The sequence below is a fragment of the Rosa rugosa genome, chromosome 4 (genome assembly GCF_958449725.1).
Source record: "Rosa rugosa chromosome 4, drRosRugo1.1, whole genome shotgun sequence".
Taxonomy (NCBI): Eukaryota; Viridiplantae; Streptophyta; class Magnoliopsida; order Rosales; family Rosaceae; genus Rosa; species Rosa rugosa.
Window position 1 is genome coordinate 42,986,703 of NC_084823.1, and position 21,857 is coordinate 43,008,559.

At 41.0% G+C, this 21,857-nt stretch overlaps 2 protein-coding genes and 1 pseudogene across 2 annotated transcripts; all 3 read left to right on the top strand.

Annotated features, from left to right (window-relative positions):
* The first annotated feature begins 558 nt into the window (after window positions 1-558).
* On the top strand, window positions 559-3,143 carry LOC133745686 (subtilisin-like protease). The gene has a single exon (XM_062173796.1). It carries the CDS (start codon window positions 678-680, stop codon window positions 2,970-2,972), a length of 2,295 nt encoding a protein of 764 aa, XP_062029780.1. The 5' UTR covers window positions 559-677; the 3' UTR covers window positions 2,973-3,143.
* Window positions 3,144-7,807: 4,664 nt separating this feature from the next.
* Window positions 7,808-10,493, top strand: LOC133707534 (subtilisin-like protease). The gene has a single exon (XM_062133183.1). The coding sequence runs from the start codon at window positions 7,880-7,882 to the stop codon at window positions 10,193-10,195; it is 2,316 nt and encodes a 771-aa protein (XP_061989167.1). The 5' UTR covers window positions 7,808-7,879; the 3' UTR covers window positions 10,196-10,493.
* Window positions 10,494-12,151: 1,658 nt separating this feature from the next.
* Window positions 12,152-21,560, top strand: LOC133706541 (subtilisin-like protease 3; annotated as a pseudogene).
* The last annotated feature ends 297 nt before the right edge of the window (window positions 21,561-21,857 follow it).

Consider the following 21,857-nt stretch of genomic DNA (forward strand, 5'->3'; position numbering starts at 1 on the left):
CGTTTGCAGCAAAACTGACACCGGAGGAAGTTACAGAAATGGAGAAGAAAGATGGGTTTGTGTCCAAAAGGGATTCTTTGTTCCTTTGCACACAAAACAGTCCTAAACTTCTGGGGTTTGCAACAAGGATTGGGACCTTGGAAATTGTGTAGCATTGGAGTTACCAAAGCCATTAGATTAAAAAAAAAAGACAGAATATTGTCAAAAAAAGAAAAAAAAAACAGTTGTCCTAAAACAAATAAATGAGATAGATACTTAACATGCAGAGAAGTGCAGTAAGTGCTAAAGGCAGAGAAGCTTGATAAATATTCAACTTTGACATTATCAATATTCCCAGCAGCAGATAAGAGACAAACTCAAGATTCAAGAACAAATTTTCAAGTAACATAGTTTGGCATAGGGTCCATCGCTACTTTGTTCTTACTGTCTGATCAGCAAGCCTTTCTTTCCAAACCTCCCACATTTCCATTCCGATTCCCATTTAGCAACTTGTTCAACATGTTGCAACAAAAGCCAACTTTCATGACCTCGAATCACCATTGGCTGCACAAGAAATGCCGGTAAATGAGCTTTCAGATCCTTAAAGTCTTCCACAATCTCTTGCTATCTATATATAGGAGCTTGAATGGTAAAGTAACACCAACCAGGTTCACTTTCAACTTCTTCTTAGTCAAAAGATGGAGAACAAAAAGTGTGTAGTGATGCAGATCATATACCTTCTTGGCTTTAGTTGCATGTTTTACTTGTCACTAGCAGTTGCTGTCGAAAAAGTGGCAGTACTGGAACCACAAGCTGAGACAGATAGCATGCAAACTTTTATAGTTTTGGTTGAAAGGCCACCCAGCAATTTCAATGCACAATCTGATCATGAAGATTTGGAGAGTTGGTACCAGTCTTTTCTGCCCCAAACTATTGCAAACTCAAACCAGCTCGTGAAGCCACGAATGGTTTATGCATACCACAATGTGGCCACAGGATTTGCAGCAAAGCTGACTGGGGAGGAAGTTGAAGAAATGGAGAAGAAAGATGGGTTTATCTACGCTCATCCAGAACGGAATCTGCAATTGCACACAACTCATAGTCCTAACTTCTTGGGGCTGCAACAAGGATTAGGACTTTGGAAAGGGACTAATTATGGTGAAGGAATCATTATTGGAGTTTTGGATACTGGAATAACACCAGGTCATCCCTCATTCAGCGACGAAGGAGTGCTACCTCCTCCAGCTAAATGGAAAGGCAAGTGTGACTTCAATGGCACATTCTGCAACAACAAGCTTATTGGTGCCAGAAGTTTCCAGGGTGGGAACACTACCGGAGCTCCACCAGTTGACATTGCAGGCCATGGAACCCACACGTCGAGCACAGCTGGAGGAAATTTTGTGAAAGGCGCCAACGTGTTTGGAATGGCAAATGGAACAGCCTCTGGCATGGCACCTTATGCTCACTTGGCAATGTATCAAGTTTGTTCTGAACAGGGTTGTTCTGAAAGTGACATTCTAGCTGCTATTGACACTGCTATTGATGATGGCGTGGATGTGCTATCCCTCTCACTTGGTGGTGGCTCAGCTACTTTCTATTGGGATTTTATTGCAATCGGTGCATTTGCAGCAATTCAGAAGGGAATTTTTGTCAGCTGTTCGGCTGGAAATGCGGGGCCTGACTACTCTACTTCATCAAATGAGGCCCCATGGATTTTGACAGTTGGAGCAAGCTCCATTGACAGAAACATAAGAGCAACAGCACAGCTTGGAAATGGGCAAGAATATGACGGGGAATCAGTATTCCAGCCTAAAGATTTTAGTTCAAAACAGTTACCTCTTGTTTATGCAGGTGACCATAGCCATGATTCATCAGCTCTTTGCGATGTAGGGTCCCTTACAAATGTTGAAGGGAAAGTAGTGGTGTGTGAGCTAGGTGGTGGAATTGGAAGAATTGCAAAAGGGGTAGAAGTGAAAAGAGCTGGTGGTGTTGCCATGATTCTTGTCAACCCAGACTTCGCTGGCTATACCACCATAGCAGACGCTCACGTGCTTCCTGCAACACATGTGAGTTACTCTGCAGGGGTGAGCATCAAAACCTATATAAACTCAACCTCAACTCCTACAGCAACAATCTTTTTCAAAGGCACTGTCATTGGTGATCAGCTTGCTCCGAAGGTCTCTTTCTTTTCATCGAGAGGACCAAGCCTCGCAAGTCCTGGCATTTTGAAACCTGACATTATTGGTCCCGGTGTGAGCATCCTAGCTGCATGGCCTTTTTCGGTGGACAATGCCACAGAATCTAAAGCCACATTTAACATTATTTCCGGTACTTCAATGTCATGCCCTCACCTAAGTGGCATTGTAGCCTTGCTCAAGAGCTCACACCCTGACTGGTCACCAGCTGCCATTAAGTCTGCCATCATGACAACTGCTGAAGTAAACAACCTCGCAGGCTCCGCCATAATGGATGAAACACTTTTTGCAGCAGACCTCTTTGCCATTGGTGCAGGTCATGTTAACCCTTCAAAAGCAAATGACCCTGGGCTCATCTACGACACGCAACCAGATGACTACATTCCTTACATGTGTGGTTTGAACTACACAGACCAACAGATAGCAATAGTCACCCAAAAATCAGTGAAATGCTCTGAAGTAGGAGCCATACCAGAAGCACAGCTAAATTATCCCACATTTTCTCTCTTTATAGATCCTGCTGGGAAGCCTCAGAATTACACAAGAACAGTGACGAATGTTGGCCCCGCTAAATCAACTTATGAATTAGCTGTTGTAAGTCCACATAACATAGACGTCAGTGTGCAACCTGAGGAGCTCACATTCACAGAGGTTAACCAGACAATGACGTATCATGTGGTGTTTACCGCACAAAAAGGTGCTGCAAAGGATGGTATAAAATTTTCTCAGGGATATCTGAGCTGGGTCTCTCGCCAGCATTCTGTTAGAAGCCCAATATCTGTGATCTTTGACACTTAATCAAACGACAACTTGGACATTGCTGAGGTTGTGATGATCAGGAGCACGAAGGTGATGCGGCTCGCCCAAAAGCTAAGATCTGTTTTTTATTCTCTTTGAAGTAACTGAATCAGAATAATTGTTTTCAATTTGGAGTTCAATGCAATAAAAGGTAATGATGTTTTATCTTTAGTTCTTAACTGGTTTTCAAAAAGTGAAACTTAGAACTACAACAAGAGAAGTTCACTAAGTACAGCAAAAGAAAGAAGGCAGTGTTTCCAAGAACATGAGAATAGGTAGGAAAAGAGCAAACCAGGCAACTTATCGACTGTGTCTTGTGTGTAGCTTGTGAGTGCAGCATTAAGTTAAAGCCTCAGCATATGACTTTCTTTGTTAAGATCACAACAGAATGAGAACCGGTGGACATGGATTTGTAATCCTGTGGACAGAGTCTCACGAGAATAATCTTCAAATAATTACTGATACTGTTCGTTACTACCTGCAAAGACAGAAGCAAAAGGCAATGTTCAAGGTGAAGGGACCAGTACTGGTTCTCTATTAAAAGTTTAGTTAAACCTCTAAATCTAAGAAGCTCAAAACATTTATAATGAATTAGTATGAAGAAAGATTAGAAGTATATCCAAATAGCTTTTCTTGAATACAAAAGAACTCCTTCAAAGACATATCTATCAGCAACATAGATTTAACCTCAAAGAAGATAATTCATTGCATATGACTTCTCTATTAATCTACTATTTCTACAAATATCGATACCTGTTGATATTTCCATGTCCTCAGTATTCTATCAATTGAATGCTGCCTACTCAATACATGTTTTTTCTATCTCAGCCAAAAGTTTGTTTCTCGTTTTGGATTTTGCATTTGTTTGTTATCAAGTATAAAAATTATATTAATCTTTTGTGGCAGGTTTAGATGAGTTTTACAGGCCGATATACTAAAGCTGAAACTGAACATGCTTGACTTTAGCCAAACAATTTCTTTTGCATTTGGGTCATAAGTTAATTCAAAGGAGCAAAAAAGAGACCAAAATCAAACTCGTAGCTCTCGCCATTTAGCCAACCACAAGTCCAGATTGTTGGATGCTCATTTTGGCATTAACAGTTTGTACCAGCAAGTAGATATAGAGATAACAGCTTGAGTCAAGGATATGAGCAGCAGCCAAATTATAGCGACGGATTAATGTAGCTAGTTTTTGTCCAGAATGAAATTGAACAGGAACAATCATCAGCTCTATCTCTAACTTACTATTTGAACCGTACTTGAAATCAACAAAAGAACTAAATATAAACTAAATATCTTAGACATTGTTATTGAAAACATAGAAAGGTTTCTTTCTCTTCTATTGCTGAAAATGAGGTTGAAGTGATGAAATCAATGAATTTACGTTTTGCAAAATTCACACCCAAACATGTGAAAATCAAATTAGTAAAAACCCCAAAACAATATAATTCAAAAAGAGAGAAATAAACAAATCTCCTCCATTTTCTGAACAACAAATCCAAGGAAATGAAAAAAAGTTAAAGTGGAAAATAGAAAAATAATAGAATGACATAACTTTGGATTCATTTTGACATTATCAATATATACCAGCTGTATACACAGCACCAAATAAAAGCTGAAGTCAAGAATAAAATAAACCTTTTGAGACGATGTATATATAACAAGAAAGCCAAGAAAATCTAGGCAAATTAATGTAGCTAGTTTGACAGAAAGTGAATTGCATCTTTAATATAACTGTAAGAATCAGCCAGCATTACCAAATCATGTATGCTAATTCCAAATCTCCTGCACTAATTTTCAACTCTAATGCCAGCCACTATTTGGAAATCTTGTCATCCAAGTGACAACAAGCCAACCCTGCTAACCTTGCATCATCAACAGCAATGCAAGAAATTCTGGCCATTAATATTGTTGTTTCAAACCCCACATTAGTTCCAACTCCATCTACTGCAAATCTGCAACCCATTATGAAGTACTCAAATGGTAGACTAACACAAACAACTTTCATTTTTGAAGTTCTTAATCATCAGAAGATGGATAGCCAAAGGTTTGTAGCCCTGCAGATTATATATCTTGTTAGCTTGAGTTTTATCTTTTGTTTTATCACTAGCAGTTACTGATGAAGGCATAGGAGTGCTACAACGGCTTGAGTTCCATCTTTTGTTTTATCACTAGCTTGAGTTCCATCTTTTGTTTTATCACTAGCACCGGCTCAAGAGCTCACACCCTAACTGGTCGTCAGCTGCCATTAAGTCTGCAATCAAGACAAGCGCTGATGTACTAAACCTCGGAGGCAAGCCCATTGTTGATGAAAGACATGCTCCAGCAAACATCTTTGCCACTGGTGCAGGCCATGTCAAACCTTCAAAAGCAAATGACCCTGGGCTCATCTACGACCTAAACCCTGACGATTACATCCCCTACTTGTGCGGTTTGAATTATATAGATGACCAGATACTGATAATTACCCAAGAAACAGTGAAATGCTCTCAAGTTGTAGCCATACCAGCAACACAGCTAAACTACCCTTCATTTACTATAATAATACTCGACCCAACTCAGTCTCAAGATTACACAAGGACGGTGACGAATGTTGGTCCAGCTAATTCCACTTACAAGTTGGATCTTTTGGTACCAAAAACAATAGGCATGACTGTGAGTCCTTCAGTGCTCACATTCACAGAGGTCGGCCAGACTATCACATACCATGTCAAGTTTGTCCCACAAAATGGTATGGGGAAGGATGGACCATTCCATCAGGGATATCTGAGATGGGTTTCTGATAAGCATTCTGTTACTAGCCCCATAGATTGAATTTATCCAAATTATATTGAAACAAGTTATCGAAAGCTTGCAGAGAATTCAAGCTCACAATAAGTACTGCTCAGATTATATTTTTCAAAACTTTGAAGCCCTTTAAATCAGTAATGTCTCCATTTAGCCATTGTGACTATGAAATTTCACCATATCTCACATCCAGTTTCAATGTCATTGTAATCTGAAAAAGATACAAAATTTCATACTTGGTCTTTTTCATAAGTTCAGAGTCAAACTGAAAACGTTTCAAATGAGAAAGACAAACTAAATTCAAGACAACAATACAGCTACAGTCAGATGAATTCTGCATACTATGAGAACCACAACAGTAAAACTGGAAACAAGAGAAAGAAATTAACTTTCCTACAGTTTCAAGGCATCCAAGGAGAGTAAAAGGGAATTATCAGACTGAGAATATCGAAAAATAAAGTAAAAAAAGAAAGAACTTTAGGCATTACCCATCACTCTAATGGTTAAAGATGTAAGCTTTGGCCGCCAATCTCCTCCACTGTAGCCCTGTAGAGAAGCTTCTCTCAATTTGCTTCATATAGCAGAGCAGATAAAAAAAATAATAATAAAAAAGACACAATCTTACCGACAAGAACTCGTCGGTAAGATTTTACATAAAACAGTCGAAGCAAACTTCATCGGAAATCCGTCGCCAACAGTGTTCCCTATAAAAATAAATGACACGCTTTTAAAACTCATCAAAAGTCTCGTAAGTGTCTTCCAAAAATATAGTAAAAGGAGAGTAGGAGACCACAAACGTTCGGCGGCAACAGATAATAAATAAAAATGACATACTTGGACAAATTCATTGATAAAAGTCTCCCAAGAGAAATAAAAAGAGAAGCTAAGAAATAGAGACACCCGTTGAAGGTGTCAGTCATCGGCAAAAGCTTCTCATAAACAAAAACTAGGCACATTTCGGTGGAAGGTGTCAGTCATCGGCAAAAGCTTCTCATAAACAAAAACTAGGCACATTTCGGTGGATGTACAAATCATTCGTGGAATTAATGATTGTTTTAGTTTGTAATATTCTAACACAAGCTAATAGAAATTGGTCACTTATAATATAAATATAATTCATTTCAAAAAAAAAATATAAATATAAATTTTAATTCTAATTCTAATGGTTCGATAAGTTTCATCTCGGTATAATTTAGTTTTAACCAACGGATCAATTTTGTTTGATTCTGCTATTCCGTTTAAACTGCATTTGATTTGTTTTGATTCAGTGCGATTCGTCGATTGTTTGTTCCAAGCTGCCTACCCCTGCTAATAAAGGGGCGCGGTTCATACCAAGCTCGAATTTTTTCCTAAAGAATACGATCTCCCAAGTTTTACAAATCAAATCATTTTCCTAAAAATCTAGATATTTAATTGGAGTTTCAATTCTATCACGTTTTCGAGATCAAAGCAGCAAAACAAGAGTTGAACATAAATCAGACTGAGCTGATTTACAGTGCTAGGCTCCAGCAATATGGCTAAGAATAGAGTCACCTTGTTCACCTTGTTGAATATACATTTTGACATCATCACCATATAAAGCAAATATAGCACCAAACAAGAGCAGAAGTAATGAAGTTTACCTATTGCTCTATTAGGTTTTCTTCTCATTCTTTTCATTATTTAACAAATAATATCAGGTTTCAACAAAGAGTCAAGGACAAAAAGATAACAGTTGACCCTCTATAAACTATATAATACCAGAGGAGTAGCCTCCGATTCAAGACAAATGAATCATAGCTAGCTCTACATAAGGTGTATCGCCGCTTTGGTATAACTGTAAGGTTTAGCGAGCATTACTAAGTCTGTATATTAATTCCAAAACTAGCTCCTGCCATAATTTCAGACTCTTATGCCCAACCCTATTTGGCAACCTTGTTATCCAAGTCACAACCAGCCAACCTTCACAGCCTTGAATCACATCGGCACTACAAGAAAAGCCGGCGGTTAATCTTGTTGCTTCAAACCCTCACATTAGTTCCAGCTTCCAACAATCTTCTGCTAACTAATATAAATAGGTACTCGAAGAGGTCTTCTAACACAAACCAATTTCACTTCTGAAGTTCTTCATCATCAAAAAGATGGAGAACAAAAAGTTTGTAGCCCTGCAGATCATATATCTTCTTGGCTTGAGTCTCATATTTTGCCTATCACTAGCTATTACCGATGGAGGCATGGGAATACTAAACCCGAAAGCTGAATCCGAGGCAGAAGAGGAAAATAGTGGCATGCAAACTTACATTGTTTGGGTGAAAAAGCCGGTGAGGAGGCTATTTTCAGAATCTCATCATGAACATTTAGAGAGTTGGTACAAGTCATTTTTGCCCAAAAGTTTTGCAAACTCAAAGGAGGTGATGGACCATCGAATGGTTTACGCATACCACCATGTGGCTACTGGCTTTGCAGCAAAGCTTACAGCGGAGGAAGTAAAAGAAATGGAGACCAAGGATGGTTTTATATCAGCTCATCAAGATAGGATTCTCCCTCTGCACACTACCCACAGTCCGAACTTCTTGGGGTTGTACCAAGATTTGGGACTTTGGAAAGGGTCTAATTATGGTGAAGGAATCATTATTGGAGTTTTGGATACTGGAATAACACCAGGTCATCCCTCATTCAGCGATGAAGGAGTGGGACCTCCTCCGGCTAAATGGAAAGGCAAGTGTGATTTCAATGGCACATTCTGCAACAACAAGCTTATTGGTGCCAGAAGTTTCCAGGGTGGTAAAACTACCGGAGCTCCACCAGTTGACCTTGAAGGCCATGGAACCCACACGTCGAGCACAGCTGGAGGAAATTTTGTGAAAGGCGCCAACGTGTTTGGAATGGCAAAGGGAACAGCCTCTGGCATGGCACCTTATGCTCACTTGGCAATGTACCAAGTTTGTTCTGAACAGGGTTGTTCTGAAAGTGACATTGTAGCTGCTATGGACACTGCTGTTGCCGATGGAGTGGACGTGCTCTCCCTCTCACTTGGCGGTGGCTCAGCTCCTTTCTATGCAGACGGAATCGCAGTCGGTGCATTTGGAGCAATTCAGAAGGGAATTTTTGTTAGCTGCTCAGCTGGAAATGAGGGTCCTGTATATGGTTCTTTATCCAATGAAGCGCCATGGATTCTAACCGTCGGAGCAAGCACCATTGACAGAAGCATAAAGGCAACAGCAAAACTTGGAAATGGGCAGGAATATGATGGGGAATCGTTATTCCAGGATCAAAATTTTAGTTCAAATTTGTTACCTCTTGTTTATGCCGGTGCATATAGCAATGATTCAACAGCTCTGTGCGATGTAGGAACCCTTAATGGAGTTGAAGGGAAAGTGGTGCTGTGTGAAAGAGGTGGAGGAATTGGAAGAATTGCCAAAGGAGAAGAAGTCAAAAGAGCAGGTGGTGCTGCCATGATCCTCATGAACGAAGACATTGATGGCTATAGCACCTTAGCTGATGCTCATGTGCTTCCTGCAACACATGTGAGTTATGCTGCAGGTTTGAGCATCAAAGCCTACATAAACTCCACCTCAACACCTATGGCCACAATCTTGTTCAAAGGCACTGTCATCGGTGATCAAAATGCTCCCGCAGTCACTTCCTTTTCATCAAGAGGACCAAGCCTAGCGAGCACAGGAATTTTGAAACCTGACATCATTGGTCCCGGTGTTAGCATCATAGCTGCATGGCCTGTTTCGGTGGACAATGGCACAGAATCTACGGCAACATTTAACATGGTTTCAGGTACTTCAATGTCATGCCCTCACCTGAGTGGCATTGCAGCTTTGCTCAAGAGCTCACACCCCGACTGGTCACCGGCTGCCATCAAGTCTGCAATTGTGACAACCGCTGACATAGTAAACCTCGGAGGCAAACCTATTATTGATGAAACACTTGCTCCAGCAGACATCTTTGCCACTGGTGCAGGACATGTTAATCCTCCAAAAGCAGATGACCCCGGGCTAATCTATGACACAAAACCAGTGGATTACATTCCCTACCTGTGCGGTTTGAACTACACAGACGATCAGATACAGATAATCACCCAACAAACAGTGAAGTGCTCTGAAGTAGGAGTCATACCAGAAGCGCAGCTAAATTATCCTTCATTTTCTATTATATTCCAGGACTTGTCTCAGTCTCAAGATTACACAAGGACGGTGACAAATGTTGGACCAGCTAATTCAACTTACAACTTGGATCTTAAGTTACCAGGTAAAATCGGCATGAGTGTGAGTCCTTCACAGCTTAAGTTTACAGAAGTTGGCCAGACAATTACATACCGAGCAGAGTTTCTCCCGGAAGATGGGGCAGGGAAGGATGCACCATTTTATCAGGGATATTTGAGATGGTTCTCTGATCAGCATTCTGTTACTAGCCCCATATCTGTAATCTTCAACACCCAGCAGTGAGATCAGAGTTGAAGCCAGCAGAAGTTAATTACAAGATTTGATAGAATAATACAAAGAATGGAAGCTCAGAATAACTGCCATGCAAATGGTGTCATTGAAGTCCTGGAAGTTCATTTTTTGTGAGGTCAACCATCTCTTAGTGTTACGATCCTAATAATGTCATGTTCAACTGATATTTGCTTACGAGTTAATAGTAATTCAAATAAATTCTTCATGTCATTAAAGTAGGGTAAGGAAAGGTATGAGTTCTCTGTTTTGAAAGAAAAAAAAAAACAAAATGAAGCGTCTTTTTATATGATCTGTATTTGCGTATCTAATATGTGAATGCTTCGTGCATGAGCTCCTGTTGAGAACATATTTCAACCTACAAATTTTATTTGTTAGGAAAAGGGTTTATATCAGACTTAGAGGCTTCAACTGAACCAATTTGGTCATTCCTCAATACAAACACAGAAAACAAGACAAACAAGAGCGTTTTGCTAATAAATGTCCAAACCTGATCATCTTTGTCAGAATGACATTAACAAATTCAAGTCATTGCCATCGTCAATGAGCATTCCTGCAGTTCACTTATGCATTATCCAACTGGCCAGTCTCAAGAATGATATGTCGAAATCCCAAGCAGCTGCCGTGAACTCAATACCACAAACCTGCTTCAATACTATGCAGTATGCACCAGCATCAGCTTGGTCTGCCGTCGCCATTCACAGTAACTGTGCCAATTAAGTCTCTAATGCTTTCCCTTGTCTTCAGACCACCATCCACATTGACCTTCTGAAAGTTATAGGGGTATTTCGCAGAGCACAGTTCCAGGCCAATTTCCTCGAACAGTTGGTGGCTGCCAGCGGTGCTGCTGAAATAATACTTACTGCTTGGCTAAACACTGAACTCATCAAATGCCACACTTCCCTTGAGACAAATGTGTATATCAAGTAGAAGCATCATGCATCTTCCGATCAACTAGCATCAGTTCTGTGAAGCCAGCTCATTCAGAGACTATTGCAAATTTGAAACATATTTCGGAAGCTCACATATCTGAGCACTGTTGAATTCCCATGGGATTTACAAGTATACATCAAACGAACATATATAGGAGGAGAGTAGTTTCCTTCATCAAAAAGAAAAAGAAAAATACACTCACACACACACACACACATATTTAGGGAAACAGGGTTATTTACGAGGGATTTCAGTGAATGGGAAAGAGATTTTAGTACTAACGAGGAAATGGAAAGTTCAAGTCCATAAATTAATATGCAAAGTTCTTAACGTCTGCTATCTCATTTTCGACATCAACGGAGCAGAACAAGAGTGGAACACATATTTTGACATTATCAATTTATTCTAGCAAAGTATAAATACTGCCAAACACGAGAACATATAAGTTCAGCTATTGTCCACACATCATTTGTTATTCCTTTCATTATTGAATGATTCTTTCAGCTTTCTTCTACGAGGACAAAAATCCACCAGTTGACACCATACTACTTTCACATAAAGTGTATAGCTGCTTTGGTATAACTGTATGGTTTAGCAAGCATTACAAAGTCACTGTGTATTACTTCCAAAACTTGCTCCTGAATTATACTCCCATGCCCTACCCTATTTGGAACCTTGTTGTCCAAGTCACAACAAGGCAACCTTCACAACCTTAAATCATCATCGGCAGTACAAGAATTGCTGGCCATTAATATTGATACTTTAAACCCCACATTATTCTAACTTCATCTCCTGCTATCTAATATAAATAGATACTCAAAGGTCGACTAACACAAACCACCTTCACTTTTTGAAATTCTTCATCACCGAAAGATGGAGAACAAAAAGTTTGTAGCCCTGCAGATCATATATCTTCTTGGATGAAGTTTCATCCTTCTGTCACCAGCAGTTACTGATGAAGGCATGGGAGTGCCACATCTGAAAGCCGAAATTGAGGCACAAGAGGACACTAGTAGCATGCAAACTTACACTGTTTGGGTAAAAAAGCCTGCAAGGAAACTGTTTTCAGAATCTCATAACAATTTGGAGAATTGGTACCAGTCATTTTTGCCCAAATCTTTTGCAACCTCAAACCGGGTGATGAAGCAACGAATGGTTTATGCATACCACCATGTGGCGACTGGCTTTGCAGCAAAGCTGACAGCAGAGGAAGTAAAAGAAATGGTGACAAAAGATGGGTTTATGTCCGCTCATCTAGATAGGATTCTGCCTTTGCACACTACCCATAGTCTGAACTTCTTGGGGTTATACCAAGGATTGGGACTTTGGAAAGGGTCTAATTATGGTGAAGGTTGTTGTAGTATACATGAATCATATTGTAGTATATATGAGTCATAGTATAAATGTCTATATCATGTATAAATAGGCACTTGAGTGTATAGATAAGGTACTTGAGTGTATAATATAGGTATAGAGACTTGTGTGACAAGCTTTATGCCAAAGGGCAACAAGCATGGCAATTATCATCATCACAGCTACCATGATTGAGCTGCAGCTGTAAATCAAGTTGATACCAAGCTTGAGATTATCTTTGAGCTTTCACACTTGTAATGTATTCCTATAAATACCCTCTTGTATGAGATGAATAAACACACATGAATCTCCATTCTCTCTGCAATATTACTCTCTCTACATTCCTGTTAATTTACGTTTTTCCTCAAACACGTTATCAGCACGAAATTGCTCTAGAATTAGAATCGAAATTGACAAGAGTAGAGGAAGTTCATAATCCAATCAAAGTCATTTTTCCAAACCTACAAAAAACCTCCAAACCCTAGCAAATATCAAAGCCCCTGATTCAAGAAGCTCAGAACCGGCCTCAGAATCTTAAGAACCGGCCGGAAACTACCTGAACCGGCCACCGGAAAATTTGGAGTGCTGCCGGACCGCTGCCGAGACCTGCCGAGCAGCTGCGCAGAAGCTGCCGAGAAGCCCTGCCGAGTCCTGCCGAGATCTGCCGAGAAGCTGCCGAGCGAGTCCTGCCGAGAAGCTGCCGAGCGCATCTGCCGAGACCTGCCGAGCAGCTGCGCAGAAGCTGTCGACAGCACCTGCTGAGAGCTGCCGAAAGAATCTGCCGAGCTGCTGCCGAAGACCTGCCGAGCCCCTGCCTAGCAGCTGCGCAGCAGCTGCCGAGACACCTGCCGAGCTGCTGCCGAGCAGCTGTCGACACATCTGTCGACAGATCTGTCGGGCACTTTTCCGGCGACTTTCAGGACACTTTTCCGGCGACTTTCCGGACACTTTTCCGGCGACTTTCCGGACACTTTTCCGGCGACTTTCGGGACACTTTTCCGGCGACTTTCCGGACACTTTTCCGGTGACTTTTCGGACAGTTTTCTCGATTTTTTCCAGCGACTTTTAAGTCACCTCCGACAACCTTTTCCGGACAAATTTTCCGGCGACACTATTTCAAGGTATTTCTTATTAAAAGTTCCTGTTTTTTGAGTTTGTATTACTTTTCTCTTCTTTTCAGGGACTTGTAATCAAAAAGGCGGAATTATAGAAATTCACGCTAAACGAACTAAGAGCGTTCGTAATCTATGAACTAAGAGTGTTCATAATATTCGGACTAAGAGCGTCCGCAAGCATCGATTTTTGAACTAAAAGCGGAATCGTGGGGATTCACGCTAAACGAACTAAGAGCGTTCGTAATCAATGAACTAAGAGTGTTCATAATATTCGGACTAAGAGCGTCCGCAAACATCATTGTTTTGGTCTAATCCAAATATTCTTGGAAATTGATTTCTTAGTAGCATAGCTCGGAAATCTTATTATTTTAGTTTTCGTGGAAGTTTAAACTCCGAAACTAATATATCTTCTCTTCTTATTTTTCAGAATGTCGAATGAACCTAGACTCGACTTTTCAATACTTGACTCAACAGGCTCGGAATACCATGGCTGGGTAACCGACGTTGAGAACCATCTCACTGCGAGAGGGATATTACCCATAATCCAGGCACCTAACGAGGGTCTTGTGTTCCAACGAACACCCACAAAGCACGCACAAGCTATTATCTTGATGCGACGCCATATGGATAAAGCACTCAGATTGGAATACATGTCAATCAAAGATGCAAGAGACCTATGGGCAGCGCTAGAAGAGCGCTTTGGTAATATCCAAGATTCCCTCCTCCCTGACTTGAAGGTTCAGTGGAACAATATACGATTCTCAGACTTCAAGTCTGTTGCTGAATACAATTCAGAAGCTCTTCGCCTAAAGGCCATGCTGAAGTTCTGTGAAAAACCTCTCACAGAAGAAGAGCTAATTGAGAAAACTCTCTCCACCTTCCCCGTCCAAGCAATTATACTATCAAAGCAGCATCGCACTGAATTTAATGCTGGACGACTTACAAGGTTCAATGAGCTCATCAATATTTTGTCAGTAGCTGAGAAGCACGACAACATCCTTGTAAAGAATTATAATCCAAGGCCCATTGAAACCAAGAGCGTTCGTGAGGCGAATTATAATGCACCCAAAAGAGGGCGCAAGGAGCGGTACCCTAATAACAGGGGACATGAAGGACATATGGGTCCATATAACCGCCCCAATAAAGAAGGAAACCGCAACTTTAGAGCGGACACACGTGGTGGCAATTCCACACGTAGGAGAGGTGGATATGGCAACACCATGGGCCGTCGAGGTAGCACCATGGGCCGTGGAGGTCGCACCATGAGACATGGTGGTAACAACAACCCTCCTAGGCAATATCCACAACGTGCACAACCTGCACCTCAAATGGAGGGATATAACCACAATGACATGTGTCATCGATGTGGATCAATTGAGCATTGGTTCAAGCAATGCCATGCAAGTACCCAACTAGCTGCAAGCTACAAGGAGTATAGGCAATTGAGAGAGCAAGAAACCAATCTTGCTGAAGATGAAGATATAAATCTTGCTGAAGGTAAAGATATCAATCTTGCTGAAGATGAAGATGGTGAAGATATCACTCTCACCACTGAGGACTTCAAAGCTGCAGATAAAGAGCACGAGGATGCCGCAGACTTTGATTAGAATAGTCCTTTCTATTTTCCAAGAATGGCAAATGTGCCTTAGTCAAATGACAATTGTATTAAAACTTTTTCTCATGTGGCGCATCCAATGTAGTATGATGTCTAGGAAAGTAATTGAGATCGGGGTACTTAAGCGAGCCTCGCTCCACCAACATCTCTCTACTTTCCTGGTCATATTCATTGGAGTTACCAAACGGATTGAGTAACTACAATTTGTCTAAAGTTTGATTTTATTATGGAATAGACTTTGGAAAACTTTGATGTAATCATTGACTATTTTCCTTATTAATAAAGTGTCGCATTATTATTCAATGTCATGGACATGTGTTAAATTCCGAACTTTATATAAAGAGCCAATAGTTTTCATGTGGAAACACATTGTGAGAATGGACAAGAATTCCTTTGCATTACCTCTAATAACTACGGACATAAACGAGTATTAGAGAAACTTATGTGTCACTCTAGTGGGTTGTATGCAACCACTATTCGAGCCATTGAATCAAACCATGTCATAAGAGATGACTTATGGGATTCTGACACATATAGGCTTTGGCAAAAACGTTTGAGATATCCAGGTTGTGATATGATGCTCCGTATATTAAAGACTTCACACGGACATCCATTCTTCACAACGAAAAGAAGTACGAACCAAAGATTGGTCCAAAGAGTTACTTCTAAAAGATATCATTCGTTTTGCAAAGCTTGCTATTTTAGCAAAAATAGGATTGAGACCATCCTATGCAAAGGACACTAAAGAAAATATGCCATTCTTGCAAAGAATTCAAGGTGATATTTGTGGACCTATTCAACCAACTTGCGGACGTTTAAATATCTCATGATGTTGGTTGACACGCAAACACACTAATCACGTGTTGTGCCATTGTCCATCTATAAAAGCTGCTTATGCTATACTCATAGCACATATAATATGACAACGGGCTCACTTCCCAGATCATCCTATTTAGTCATTTGGATTTTGACTATGCTAGTGAGTATACATCGAAGATTTTCGATGGTTATTGCAAAGGGAGTGATGTTGGACATCACATTCCCATATACACACCTAAATGGTCTCATGGAAATAACTACGATGGTAGTTCAGACATTGGCAATGCGCACCAATCTCTTTATATCCGCTTAGGGTGATGCAATATCGCATACAACTATGCTAATTCCTCTATGACCTACCGCCACTCAATGTATCCCTGCATTACAGCTAGTGACTGGGTACAAATATTTTGTACTTACGCACATTCGAGTGAGTCATTTATGTGCCAATGTGAGCCATTTATGTGCCAATTGCGCCGCCACAGCGCCTATGGTAGGTCCTTAAAAACAAGTGAGCAACTTAGTTGGAATTGAGACTCCAACAATCGTCCACCACTTAATGCCCTTGAAAGGCGATCTCTTTCCCGTTTGATTTACGGATGTCACTTTGATGAGACAGTCTTCCCGTCGTTAGGGGGAGATAAGAACACGAATGTTCAGCAGGAACGACAGGAATTGTCGTGGTCTGTCCCCACTATGTCTCATCTCGATCCCTATTAAAGTGACGAGATCACACACATTTGCTGCAAAAATGCCTGCAAGGAAGGATGTCCCTACAAAAGGACGTAGCGCCACCCTACACAGAGGTAGGCAAGGCGCTAACGCCATAGAAAGTGGCACTCTTGCGTTACAGGCCATGGCCCCAGCTAGGATGCGTGGGAAGCCCGTGGATTCGAAGGATATTTTGGCATCCTTAGATCATCGACACTCAACATCCGTCTCATGAGTATCTTCTGGATTATGGTTATCGTTGGGGGACGCCTCAACGTCAGAACCTATTCCTGAGAATATAGAGCTTTATGAAAATTACACTAGTGTACATGAGACGTGGAATAGAAACTCCATCATAATTGATGATGTAGATGCGCATTTTGATGCGCATGAGTTTGTTGAGATTGATGATATCGAACCACGCTCCGTTGAAGCATGAATACCAACGTAGAGAAATTTAGCCTAAATGGAAAGATGCGATCCAGATTAAACGAAAAGGAAGGTCTTTGAGCCAGTGATGCCAACACCTCCTTACATAAAACCTATTGATTAATGGGTCTTCGTTAGAAAGCGTGTTGAGAAAACGAGATGGCAATCTCGCCTTATGGCGCAAGGCTTCTCACAAAACGCCCTGGAATTGACTACGATAAGACATATTCTCACGTAATGGATGACATTACATCCACTACCCTGTCAGTTTGGTAGTTTCCAAATAACTGAACATGCAGCTTATAAATGTGGTCACTACGTATCTCTATGGGGATCTAGATACGGAATATACATGAAAGTTCATAGTGAAACTTTATTTACCCAAATCAAGTGGCTCTAGACCACGGAGCGTGTTTGCAATAGAATTGAAACGCTCACTAAAGTGACTACTTGATTGGGAAGGGATATGCCCTTGCGTTTCCATAACAAGTTTCGGATTCTATCACGGTTTTCATGTTAAACATGATCTTCATTAGAAGCCCTTAAAGAGTTAAGGGAAACCGTTGAACACTTGAAATCCGAGTTTGAGATGAAGGATTTTTGGGGAAACACGATTAAGCCTCGGTTTTTGAACTTGAGCACCGTGTTGATAGATGCTTAGGCATTTTGACAAGGTCAAGCCTTCAAGCACCCCATGATCATTCGTAGTCTTGATCCTGAAAAGGATCCTCTTCGTCTGAATGGATGATCAGACGAAGATGTGCTAGAGAGGCTGAAGTGCCTTACTCAAGTACAATAAAGCGCATTATTGTACTTAGCTCAATGCACAAGACTGGACATCTCACTTTGCCATAAACTTGTTAGCTAAAGGTATAGCTCTGCGCCAACGCAATGCCATTAGATTGGTATAAAAAGATATCTTTCGATAACTTGAGATGTACGATCGATATGGGCTTATTCTATCCCTACAAAGAAATGATGGAATCAGACCCATCACACACCAGAAACGCCGCCAAATGCTGGCCTGCGTTTTCTATTCCTACCCCAAAACGACAGAAGTGTTTTGGAAAGTTTTGCTGATATTTGGTATCTGTTGACCCATACAAAGGCCTTCCCAGACTGGTAAAGTGTTCACCATGGGTAAGACCGCGATACCTTGAAGGTCTACAGAATAGACCTTAGTCGCTATATCCTCGAACAATGCAGAGATTATTGCTCTTCACGAAGTAGTTCGTGAATGTATATGGACTGGATCCATAGTTACGCATGTTCGAACAGTTGTGGTTTGAAGTCTACCACAGATGAGCCTACAAGCATTTAAGATAATGCTGCTTGTTTTGAAACAAATGAAGCAAGGCTGCATCAAAAGCGACAACATCAAGCATAAAATCAGCAACAACAGACTCTCCTAAAAGATCAAACAGAGGGGGAGATGTCTACATATATTGTCTCGAAACGTGAAGAGTGTGTTGTGCTCTTTTTTCCCTTTCGACCGAGGTTATTTTTGTCCCATAGGGTTTTTATTACTCGACAAGGTTTTTAATGAGGCAACGAGAGAAACACCACGTTTGGGAGACACAAGGAGGAGTATCTAAATCAGGGGGAGTATCCAGAAACATACTCCACACTCAACGCGCGTTGTGCTCTTTTTCTCCTTCGACCAAGGTTGTTTTTTCCCACAGGGTTTTATTACTTGGCAAGGTTTTTAACGAGGCAATTTCGAAGCGCACGGCCTAGACAATGCTATTAAACATGAAATATCCAAGGGGGAGTGTTGTAGTATACATGAATCATATTGTAGTATATATGAGTCATAGTATAAATGTCTATATCATGTATAAATAGGCACTTGAGTGTATAGATAAGGTACTTGAGTGTATAATATAGGTATAGAGACTTGTGTGACAAGCTTTATGCCAAAGGGCAACAAGCATGGCAATTATCATCATCACAGCTACCATGATTGAGCTGCAGCTGTAAATCAAGTTGATACCAAGCTTGAGATTATCTTTGAGCTTTCACACTTGTAATGTATTCCTATAAATACCCTCTTGTATGAGATGAATAAACACACATGAATCTCCATTCTCTCTGCAATATTACTCTCTCTACATTCCTGTTAATTTACGTTTTTCCTCAAACAAAGGTGTAATTATTGGAGTTTTGGACTCTGGGATGACACCATGTCATCCCTCATTCAGCGATGAAGGAGTGCCACCTCCTCCGGCTAAATGGAAAGGTAAGTGCGATTTCAACGGGACATTCTGCAATAACAAGCTTATTGGTGCCAGAAGTTTCTGAGGTGGACAAACTACTGGAGATCCACCAGTTGATGTTGATGGCCATGGTACCCACACATCCAACACAGCCGGAGGAAACTTTGTGAAAGGTGCCAACGTGTTTGGAATGGCAAGTGGAACAGCGTCTGGCATGGCACCTTATGCTTACTTGGCAATGTACCAAGTCTGTTATGATCACGATTGTTCTGAAAGTGACATTTTAGCTGCTATGGACACTGCTGTTGCCGATGGAGTGGACGTGCTCTCCCTCTCACTTGGTGGTGGCTCAGCTGCTTTCTATTATGATGGAATCGCAGTTGGTGCATTTGGAGCAATTCAGAAGGGAGTTTTTGTCAGTTGCTCAGCAGGAAATGAGGGTCTTGTTTATGGTTCATTGTCCATTGAAGCCCCATGGATTCTAACTGTCGGAGCAAGCACTATTGACAGAATCATAAGAGCAACAGCAAAACTTGGAAATGGGAAAGAATATGATGGGGAATCGTTATTCCAGGATAAAAAAATTTAGTTCAAATTTGTTACCTCTTGTTTATGCAGGTGCATATAGCAATGATTCAACAGCTCTGTGCAATGCAGGAACCCTTATTGTAGATGAAGGGAAAGTGGTGCTGTGTGAAAGAGGTGGAGAAATTGGAAGAATTGCCAGAGGTGAAGAAGTCAAAAGAGCAGGTGGTGCTGCCATGATCCTTATGAACGAAGAAACAAATGGCTATAGCACCTTAGCTGACGCTCATGTGCTTCCCGCAACCCATGTGAGTTAGCTGCAGGTGTGAGCATCAAAGCCTACATAAACAGTATAAACTCCACCTCAACACCTACAGCCACAATCTTGTTCAAAGGCACTGTCATCGGTGATCAAAATGCACCTGCAGTCACTTCCTTTTCATCAAGAGGACCAAGCATGGTGAGCCCAGGAATCTTGAAACCTGACATCATTGGTCCCGGTGTTAGCATCTTAGCTGCATGGCCTGTTTCGTGGACAATGGCACAGAATCTACAGCAACATTTAACATGGTTTCAGGTAACTCAATGTCATGCCCTCACCTGAGTGGCATTGCAGCTTTGCTCAAGAGCTCACACCCTGATTGGTCACCAGCTGCCATTAAGTCTGCAATTGTGACAACTGCTCAAGTACTAAACCTCGCAGTAGCCCATTGTTGATGAAACACTTGGTCCAGCTGACATCTTTGCCACTGGTGCAGGCCCTGTTAACCCTTCAAGAGCAGATGACCCCGGGCTAATCTACGACTTAGAACCAGTGGATTACATCCCCTATCTATGCTTTTTGAATTACAGTGACAATCAGATACAGATCATCACCCAACAAACAGTGAAATGCTCTCAAGTAGGAGCCATACCAAAAGCGCAGCTAAATTGTCCCTTCATTTTCTATTTTATTTGAGAACGTGACCAAGTCTTAAGCTTACACAAGGACGGTGACTAATGTTGGCCCAGCTAACTCAACTTACAGGTTAGAGGTTGGGGTACCAAGTAAAATCGCAATAGGCATTGATACTGAGGAGCTTACATTTACAGAGGTTGGACAGAAGATTACATACCAGGTGGCGTTTAACCCTCTACAAGGTGCAGGGAAGGATGCACTACTTGTTCAGGGATATCTGAGATGGATCTCTGATCAGCATTCTGTTACTAGCCCCATATCTGTGATCTTCAACACCCCGCAGTGACATTAAAATAGGGGACAGTGTAAATTATCGCAAGCTGTGATAGAATAATACAAAGAGTTGAAGCTCAAATAAGTGCTAAGCGAATGGTGTCACTGAAGTCCAGGAAGATTTGATTCTTGTGAGGTCAACCATGTTTTGCATGGTGTTTCAACAATAATCAATGTTGACAAAAGAAGTAAAGAAAGGAAGATTGTTTGGTGGGTTTTACCGGTTGAATTTCAGACTTTCTATCCTTCTGTTCATTTTTTTCAAATAGCTAGAGCTCTCTTTTGGTGAAGCCTTATTTTATTAATGGCATCCCTGTTTTGCGTGGTAATTAATGGCATAAGGATTTATATCAGAATTAAGGGCTTCAAATGAACAAATTTGATCATTCCTAAATCCAAACTCTTCAAACATACAAACAAGAGTGCTTTGCTAATAAATTGCAAACCTGATCCTCTTTGTCAGAATCGGCAATTTACAGTGAAGCAAATTGAAGTCTTTGCCATCTTCAGTGAGCACTCCTCAGGTTCACTCATGCACTTAAGAACATCCAACAGGCCAGCCCCAATCGAGGATAATATGTCGAAAGCCCATGTGAGCTTGTCATGAGCTCAGTACCATAAACCTGCCAATTAAGTCCTCTGATGCATTCCCTTATCTTCAGACCACCATCCACATTCACCTTGTAAAAAGCATGGGGGTCTTTCAGAG

Excerpts from the sequence above, each read along its gene's own strand:
- LOC133745686 (XM_062173796.1), top strand. The coding sequence starts at position 678 with ATGGAGAACAAAAAGTGTGTAGTGATGCAGATCATATACCTTCTTGGC.
- LOC133707534 (XM_062133183.1), top strand. The coding sequence starts at position 7,880 with ATGGAGAACAAAAAGTTTGTAGCCCTGCAGATCATATATCTTCTTGGC.